The sequence below is a fragment of the Megascapheus bottae genome, chromosome 17, assembly GCF_031878675.1.
Source record: "Megascapheus bottae isolate mThoBot1 chromosome 17, mThoBot2.hap1, whole genome shotgun sequence".
Lineage (NCBI taxonomy): Eukaryota > Metazoa > Chordata > Mammalia > Rodentia > Geomyidae > Megascapheus > Megascapheus bottae.
In genome coordinates this window covers 4,541,393-4,550,309 of record NC_143525.1, presented here as the reverse complement: position 1 = coordinate 4,550,309, position 8,917 = coordinate 4,541,393, and the positions used below count along the sequence as shown (strand labels likewise).

Below are 8,917 nucleotides of genomic sequence, written 5' to 3'. Positions count from 1 at the left end.
TTTTTTTGGTGGCTAATTGGAAATAAGAGTCTCCTAGACTTTCCTGAACAGGTTGGCTTTGAACCAGGATCCTAAGCTCCCAGCCTCCTGTGTAGCTAGGATGATAGGTGTGAGCCACAAGGTGCCCAGCCACAAATGACTCATTAGGTGGGCCATTGGGACCTCTCAGAGCTCAGAGAGGGAGTAAAATGAAGTACCCAGGCCCCCTGCTGGAATTGCACACAGACGGGCCATGCTACCACAATTTAGACTTCCCCAGGCCATAACCACCAAGGAGCCAGCCATGTCTAGTTAGGAAGAAGAGGTAAGAAGGACCCAGGAGACCATGGCACCTGAACAAGGCTTGGGGAGGAGAGCCGGTGAAGGGAACTCCAGACAGAAGAACAGAAGCAGGGTAGGCTGTAGTGAGAGAAAAGGTTAGAGAGAGGAAGAGGGAGGCCTGGGAAGGCAGGGCAGGTAGTTTGGGTTATAATCAGTGGTCCTAAGGAACCATGGAAGGTGTTTGAGTAGCCAAGGGTCAGCGGGGCTGGGAGCATGGATGGTGGCTGGGCATGGAGGGACCATGGAGGAGAGGCATCCAGTCCAGAGTTGGTGAGAAGGTCCAGAGAGGGATCTGCACAATCTTGCCTTGGAAAAAAATGGCAGCAGGAGGAAAGACACACAGAACTGTGCGAGGCTGCATCTGGGATGTGAAGCAGCAGCGTCACTAGGGGAGGGTGATACAGGTGCCAGGCTCCATGCAGCGTGGTGGCATCAAGCAGCCTGCCCATAGTAGGTGCTCAGGCAAAGTAGGTCATACAAATGAATGGACCAATTAGCCACTCTGTCTCTAGGTCTGCTTGGGTTACCCTCTCTCCTGGTTCCCTTAGACCCTTTCCCTTTGCCACCCTGGGCTGTGGACCCTAATGGACCCCAGCTAGCCCAGGATGGGTGGTGCTGGCCCATGGTCCTCTCCCAGAGCACTTTCCTGCTGTGCTGGGTGTACCCACATGGCTTCTCTCTCCCTCTCCGTTCTCCTCCCCCTCCCTGTCCTTATCTTTCCCTCCCGTCTCCATGGCGACTCACCACCTCGGCGTGCCTGCATCCCAGCCTCTGCCAGGGATTCAGAGCTGGGCTCTGTCCCTCCCTCTTCTGGAGTCCTGGTACCCGCAGCCCTGTCTCCTCCCCCTGGGGTGAGTCCAGCAGCAGCCTCCTTTTTCTCGACCCAGCCGGCACATTTATTCTCCAGCTCTGACAGGGAGTCAGCTCTGGAGGAGAAACCATCCTTCCCCAGCCCCACCCTTCACCTGCCAGCTCAGCCAGCCCTCCAGGAGGAAGTGTTGGTGGCCTCCGCTCTCCTCTGCAGACCCTCTCCCACCCAGCCTCCCATGCCGAGACCCGTCTTGTCTGTCACTTCCTTCTGTCATCGGCTTGGCAAACGGGCAAGTCTTTAGTCCGATGATCTGGGGTGGAAGTGGAGAGGGGCTGGGCAGGGCGGGGGATGGGGGTGGGGGGGAGAGCTACCTGGGAAGGGGGATGGGCCTGGGGAGGGTGGGGGAAGGGCTCTGGAAATCAAGGCTGAAGACTGGAGTCTGAATTCTGTTCTAGGTTATTTATTTATTTATTTATTTATTTATGATTTAATCTCCAAGGAGAGAAAATGGAGCTTCATGGGAAACAGCAGCAACAGTTGGTGAGCAGCGGTGGGGCCTTGCGGGCTGGTGCGGTGGGCCTGGCAGGTCAGCTGGAAAGGCTCGTCTGGGAGCACGGACTCCTGCGGCTGTGGGGTGGTGGCCAAGGGCTCAGGAAGGTTCTCCCAAGGAGAGGAAGTTCAAGGCCTGAGGAAGCAGGCTGTGCAGGGGGGGATGGAGTGGGAGCTTCAGGGAGGCAGATGCTTTGAGCTGAGCTGAAGGAATCCTCCAAGAACTGAAGCCATCTGCTCAGCTACAGAATGGATGCCCAGGCACCAAGTGGTGGCTACCCTCCCCCCCCTCACTGTCCCAACAGGAAGGGGATGTAGACTAGGCACTCCTTGGGGATCTATCTGGTTTGAGGGACCCCAGCTGCCAAAGGGCTGGGGACAGGGTTTTCCTGAGCATTGGGTTGATGAGGGTGCTTGTACATCATCTCGATTGTTCAACCCCATGCCGGGCCCAGCCATTCCCTCCATTGGGACAGTCAGGAAGTGGGGCTCTGGCAGGGGTGGGGTCTTGCCTGCGGTTATATGACTGAGGTGGAGGAGCTAGGTTTATGTTCGGTTCTGCTACATCCCCCTCTGCCAGGAAATGAGGAATGGGCAGAGCTCAGTCCCTCTGGGAACTGCTTTATCCAGCCATGGAAGGGCCAAGGGAAGCTGGGATGATGAAGGCGTGGGACCCAATAGACACCCTGCTTTTTTTGTGGGGGAAGGGTGTGCCAGTACGTGGGCTTTAAGTCAGGGCCTGGGCCCTGTCCTTCCATTCAAGGCTGGTGCTCTACCACTTGAGCCACAATTCTACTTCAGTTTTTTGGGTTTGTTGTTTTTTTTTTTTTGCTAGCTAGTTGGAGATAAGAGTTTTCATGGGCTTGCCTGCCCAGGCTAGCTTTGAACCTTGATCCTCAGATCTCAGCTTCTTGAGTACTTAGGATGACAGCCTGTTTTCCAATGACTTTATCATGCTTCCCCCCTCTCCAGGTCCCATGCACCATTCCCCAAGCTGGAGCTGGGCCTGGGGCCCCGTCCCATGGCACCCCGGGAACCACCCACCTGCTCCATCTGTCTGGAAAGGCTCCGAGAGCCCATCTCACTGGACTGTGGCCATGACTTCTGCATCCGGTGCTTCAGCACGCACCGCATCCCCGGCTGCGAGCCGCCCTGCTGTCCTGAGTGCCGGAAAATCTGCAAGCAGAAGAAGGGCCTCCGTAGTCTCGGGGAAAAGATGAAGCTCCTGCCTCAGCGGCCGCTGCCACCTGCACTGCAGGTGTGGGGACCCAGCCTCACTGCAGGACGGAGTGACCCAAGATCTCTGCTCAGATCCTGGGGGTGGGGGTAGTAGCTTTGGCCTTATTCTAGCACGCCAGGTCAGGCATGAAGCTGCAGGCTGGACACACTCTGGACGTGGGGTCCCGTTGGGATGCTCATAGAACCCTTCTCTGCCCCGCCCAGGAGGTCTGCGCAGTGAGGGCTGAACGGCTGCTGCTGGTGCGAATCAACGCCTCGGGTGGCCTCATCCTCAGGATGGGAGCCATCAACCGCTGCCTGAAGCATCCGCTGGCCAGGGACACCCCAGTCTGCCTCCTCGCCGTCCTCGGGGACCAGCACTCAGGGAAGTCCTTCCTCCTCGACCACTTGCTCCGGGGCTTGCCTGGCCTGGTGAGGGTGGGGCTGGCAGGAGGCTACTGGGGATCAGGACAAGAGCCCCAGGTCTGGCTCTGGAGGGAGGAGTCTGGAGCCTGGTCTGTGGGGAGGAGGCATGGAGCAGCTGATGCTCTTTCTCTCCCTGCAGGAGTCTGGTGAGGACAAATGGCCCAGAGGAGGAGAAGGGTCCCTACAGGGGTACAGATGGGGTGCCAATGGGCTCACTAGGGGTATTTGGATGTGGAGCCACCCTTTCCTACTGGGGAAAGAAGGGAAGAAGGTAAGGGAGAAAGGGCAGAGGAAGTGGGAGAAACACAAGCCAGGCACTGGTGACTGGTGCCTACTATCCTAGCTTCTCAGGAGGCTGAGATCTGAGGATCACTGTTTGAAGCCAGCCTGGGTAAGAAAGTCCATGAGACTCTTTTTTTTTTCAACTCGGCCTGGGCACAGTCCTTGGACTTTCTTTGTTTTTTTGCCAGTCCTGGGGCTTGAACTCAGGGCCTGAGCACTGTCCTTGGGCTTTCTCAAGGCTAGAGCTCTACCACTTGAGCCACAGTACCACTTCTGGCCTTTTCTATGCATGTGGTACTGAGGAATCGAACCTGGATTTTTGTGCGTGCTAGGCAAGCACTCTACCACTAGGCCAAACTCCAGGTCCTGTCCTTGGACTTTCTCAAGGCTAGCGCTCTGCCACTTGAGCCACAGCACCACTTTCGACCTTTTCTTTGTATGTGGTACCAAGGAATCAAACCCAGGGCTTTGTGCATGCTAGACAAATACTCTACCAATAGGCCACACTCTGGCCCAAGAGGTTGTGTGTTTGTGTGTGTGTGTGTGTGTGTGTGTGTGTGTGTGTGTGTGTGTGTGTGTGTGTTTGGTCGGTTATGGGGCTTGAACTCTGGGCCTGGGTGCTGTCCTTGAGCTCTTCAGCTCAAAGCTAGTGCTCTGCAGCTTGAGTCACAATGCCACTTCCTCCATGAGATACTTATCTCCAATAAACTACTTTAAAAAAGCCAGAAGAAGCACTGTGGCTGAAATGGCAGAGCACTAGCCTTGAGCAAAAGACAGAGCCTGGGCCCAGAGTTCAAGCCCCAGGCCTAGCAGAAAGCGGGGGGGGGGGGGGGGGCGGAGAAGGGAGGGACAGAGGGAGTGAAGGGAGGGAGAGAGAGATTCTTCAGGAGTGACAACAAGAAGAATGTGGTAGAGGGAGGTAGGCCTGACCACTGAGGCTTGTCTCTCCACCCTCTGTATAGGTGGCAGTGTTTCTGGTGGACACAGGGGATGCCATGAGCCCAGAACTGAGCAGAGAGACAAGGATCAAGCTGTGTGCTCTCACGATGATGCTGAGTTCCTACCAGGTGAGAGAGGCCCCCCGGAAGGAGCACGCCCACCCCACATGCCCTTCTCCAGCTCAGTGTCCTCAAGGCTGGGGGCATCTTACAGGCCTTGGTGAAATGGGGTTGCTGCAAGATTTGGGGATAGCCCTAGAAACTAGAAAGATGCTCCCAGTTAGTGAAGGTGGGAAGATAGGTTGTTCTCAAGATGTATTTGATTCTCCAGGGGCAGTGGAGGCTCATAGAGGGCCCCAGACAGGCTTCCTTGGCCTGCTGGGAGATTTGGATGCCTGGTCATGAGTGCAGCCCCTCGGGCCCAACAGGCCCTGGGCTGGGCCCAGCCTGTGTTCCAGGCCCACAGGCTTCTCGGGAGCCTTCTGGCCAGGGTCTTCTCCACACGTGGCTTTGGCCCTGCAGTCATTAGCATCCTCTTCTCCTTGGTTCCAGATTCTGAATACCTCCCAGGAGTTGAAGGACACTGACCTGGGCTATCTGGAGGTGAGGTGACCTCTGGTGGCTTGAGCATCACCCAGAAGGCCAGGAGGGCTGGACCTGAGGAAACTTATACCCTCCATTTTGGCTTAGAATTTTGTGCAACTTGCACTGGGTGGGTGGGTGGGCTTGAGGGCAGGAGGTAAGTAAAGCGTGAGATGACTGGTTCAAGGAGAGGCAGGAGAATGAATCGAAGCCCTTGGAGCACAGCCTTGACTTTCTCTATGCCCACTCCTAGATGTTTGTTCGTGTGGCTGAGGTGATGGGCAAGCATTATGGGATGGTGCCAATCCAGGTGAGATACCTGTTCCCGCACTTGTCATCCCTGCCCCTCACACCCTCCCCCTGCCGGTTATTGGGCTCAGCACCTCTTCCCTTCCAGCACCTGGACCTCTTGGTTCGTGACTCCAGCAAGGCAGGGCAGAGGCTCCTGGGTGAAATCTTCCCGGTGAGCATCGTAGAGGGAGGGGGTGGGGGAGCAGGTGATGGGATAGGGGTGGGGCCCTGGGATGGGGATCCCAGAGGGAGCATAGAGCTTCCTTGCCATCCATCTTCCAGAAGTTGTCCAGCAAATATCCCAAGGTCCAGGAGCTGCTCCTAGGGAAACGAGCCCGCTGCTACTTGCTGCCTGCTTCGGGGAGGCAGTGGCTGAACAAAGGCCCAGGAAGCCCAGAAGGGGGTGAGTGTCCCCAGGGGCCGAGATTTCTGGGAGTTGCTCCTCACAGCTTCCTTGAAGCCCCCCCCCCCCCCAGGGGCACCCAATCACAGCCAGGCTGCGTCTCCTCCGCATGAAGAATCTCTTTCTTAGATGCAGATGATGACTTCGGTCAACTTCTCCGGGCCTACGTGTCAGACGTGCTGAGCACAGCCCCGCAGCATGCGAAGAGCCGCTGCCAGGGGTACTGGAGTGAGGGGCGCACTGTGGCCAGGGGGGACAGACGCCTGCTCACAGGGCAGCAGCTAGCTCAGGAGATCAAGGTGTGAAAACTCCCTGGAGACCCCGGCACCTGGCAGGTCCCTGCTCTCCCTGACCAGGCCGTGCTATCTCTGCAGAACCTGTCAGGCTGGATGGGGAGGACAGGGCCTGGTTTCAGCTCTCCAGATGAGGTACGGAGAGTCCCCCCACTCCACCCCAGGGGTAGGGGGGAAGGATGGGGTCTGGGGGTGAGGTGGGAGCCTGTGCACCCTGGGAGTAGAGATGAGCAGGCAGCGCCCCTGGCTGAGGAGGAAGGAGGGAGGCAGCCTGGCTTTCCCGTGGACAGATGGCCGCTCAGCTGCATGACCTGAGGAAGGTGGAAGCTGCCAAGAAGGAATTTGAGGAGTTTGTGAGGCAGCAGGTGAGCCCCAGGTCTGCCGGGGAGGTCAAGGGTCAGACCAGGTGGGGCCCATCCCAGGGAGGGGACTCCTGGGTCTCCTGGCCAGCTTACCTTCTTTTCTCCTCTTCGGTGTCATCTAGGACATAGCCACCAAGCGCATCTTCTCTGCACTCCGGGTTCTGCCCGACACCATGAGGACCCTCTTGTCCACCCAGAAGGATGCCATCTTGGCCCGCCACGGTGTGGCCTTGCTGTGCAAGGAGCGAGAGCAGACCTTGGAGGCCCTGGAGGCTGAGCTGCAGGCCAAGGCCAAGGCCTTCATGGACTCCTACACTATGCGCTTCTGTGGCCACCTGGCCGCGGTGGGGGGCGCGGTGGGGGCCGGGCTCATGGGCCTGGCAGGGGGTGTGGTGGGGGCTGGGATGGCGGCGGCTGCGCTAGCTGCCGAGGCTGGGATGGTGGCGGCTGGGGCAGCAGTGGGGGCCACTGGGGCTGCTGTGGTCGGGGGTGGTGTGGGCGCTGGGCTGGCAGCCACCGTGGGATGCATGGAGAAGGAAGAGGATGAGAGGGTGCAGGGAGGGGACCGAGAACCCCTTCTCCAGGAAGAGTAGCAGCCAGGAGACCTTAAAGGGTGAGATACACAAGGTGAGGGGGTTTGGAGGGGCCCACATGTACCCCATTGCCCCTCTTAAAGGCCCAGTGCCTGGCGGTTGGCTGAGACTGGGACTCAAGGTGGCTCTAGAAACCGGGACCAGGAGGCAGTGAAGAGAGCACAGGGCCTATTCCTGATTACAGATGATCGCTAATCTGCCATCATCACAGCTGAACTTGACCCCAGGGTCTCCCACCACAAGTGAGGAGCCATCCTCCCCCATTCCAGTTTGTTTTCCACACCGACCCTGGTGTTTGGAGGCAGTGCCTTCCTAGAAGTCTCCCCTTGGGTCGAGTACCCTGTGACTTCACAGATGGAAGAAGCCCCAGCATGACTGACCTTTGCGTTCAGGACCAAGGGAAGCCAACAAGGGCTAACACACAGGGCAGAGCCAAAGAGGTCGGGGTAGGATAGACAGTGGCTTGTTCCCAGGACTCTTCCCAAAGCTATTTATGCTCCAGCAGGACTGAGCTGCCTGCCCGCCCCCCCTCCACAGGCAGATGTGTGGGGTACATCTTGAGCTGCCCTGCACCCAGGCTCTCCCCCACAGGCCACCAGGCTCCGGCCCTCGGTCAGTTCGGTGCAGAAGAAGGAGCACCTATGGCCTTTGCAGAACACCCTCACCCAGCAGATTATATGCCAAAGAATCACCCTGCGATTGCATTTTGAGCTAAGCCAGTTTATAGCAGATCCTATCAAAGTCCTGCAAAGGAAAACCTAGTGGGGAGATTCAATTCTTCTGTCCTTCATCCCCCTAAGCTTGTGAGACCACTGTGTTCTCTTAGAAGAACTCTTCGTTGATGGAGCTCCTGGAATACCAGCCCTCATGGAGACCTTAGGGAGACCTTAGGGGCTCAGAGTAGAGAAGGGGTGAGATGGACTAATTCTGAGATATTATACTGTAAGAGATGCTGGGCACAAGACCCTTTTGTTTTATGACAAATAAAATGTATGTGTACGTGGATGTCGGCTTTCCCGCCTATTACTGAAACAGCCCCCCTAGAGGGCCTCAGGATGGAAGGGAGTGACAAAGAGCTCTGGTATTGGGGTTTGTGGATGGGAAGAGGGAGGATGGAAATTCAGAAGTGAGGGGAGGGGTGTCAGAGGGCCATACTCCATGGGGGCAGGAGGGCTCGGGCCAAAGCCAAGTGCATGGCTACCTTCAGAGGCCAGGCCACTGGGACTTTGGGCCCCGGTGCTCTTGCCTTGACATGGTTTGGGTTCAGATGGCTGAGTAGAGTCGCAGTTAACAGACATGTGGTGAAATACCTAATGGAGGGAAATCCCGAAGCTAGGGTGGGGTGGGTGGGGCAGAGCCAGATGAGAGTGACTCTTTTTTTTTGGAAACTACGCCAGGGTGGGGACAAAGCCTGGACTGTGTATGTGTAGTGTTTTTACATAAAGGCTTTCTGGAAGCATCTCTCTGAGTACTTCCATCATATTTGGTTAGATACAGGCGTCTTCAAACCATTTTTCCCCAGCTTCCTCTTCCTTATGCCTTGAAACCATCTCATACATTATGCAGAATATACATTTTCTTAGGGGAGGACCCAGAGACTTGGAGAAATGAGAGTCAGAATCAAACCAGAACTCGAACTCGACTCCTGATGTCCAATCCCTTGGGCCATAGAACCCCTATTCCCGTAAATCTCTCTAGTCCCCAAATCTGGACTATGTGGTTCTGAACCAAATAAGGTGGCCTCTTAAATATATGATTCCATTTTCCATTACTATCATGAAATACCTGAGGCTGAGTACTTTAGAAAGACAAGGGGTATAGAGATTCCCTTCTTGAATACTTGTTTGT

General features: G+C 56.5%; 1 protein-coding gene across 2 annotated transcripts; it reads left to right on the top strand.

The window, feature by feature from the left end:
• Positions 1-1,284: 1,284 nt before the first annotated feature.
• Positions 1,285-8,074, top strand: Rnf112 (ring finger protein 112). Of its 2 annotated transcripts, XM_090349444.1 has the most exons (14): positions 1,285-1,421; positions 1,632-1,672; positions 2,654-2,939; positions 3,125-3,331; positions 3,465-3,596; positions 4,570-4,674; positions 5,098-5,148; positions 5,381-5,437; positions 5,525-5,590; positions 5,701-5,821; positions 5,951-6,120; positions 6,196-6,249; positions 6,405-6,479; positions 6,599-8,074. In XM_090349444.1, the coding sequence occupies exons 1-14, from the start codon at positions 1,368-1,370 to the stop codon at positions 7,067-7,069; spliced, it is 1,890 nt and encodes a 629-aa protein (XP_090205570.1). In that variant the 5' UTR covers positions 1,285-1,367; the 3' UTR covers positions 7,070-8,074. The 2 variants fall into 2 exon arrangements, with proteins under 2 accessions (XP_090205570.1, XP_090205569.1); XM_090349443.1 differs by having other exon boundaries at positions 5,381-5,590.
• The last annotated feature ends 843 nt before the right edge of the window (positions 8,075-8,917 follow it).

Coding starts and splice junctions, on each gene's coding strand:
- Rnf112 (XM_090349443.1), top strand. CDS start 1,368: ATGCCGAGACCCGTCTTGTCTGTCACTTCCTTCTGTCATCGGCTTGGC. Junction 3,597..4,569: donor TGGGGAAAGAAGGGAAGAAG/GTAAGGGAGAAA, acceptor CCCTCTGTATAG/GTGGCAGTGTTTCTGGTGGA. Junction 6,250..6,404: donor GTTTCAGCTCTCCAGATGAG/GTACGGAGAGTC, acceptor TCCCGTGGACAG/ATGGCCGCTCAGCTGCATGA.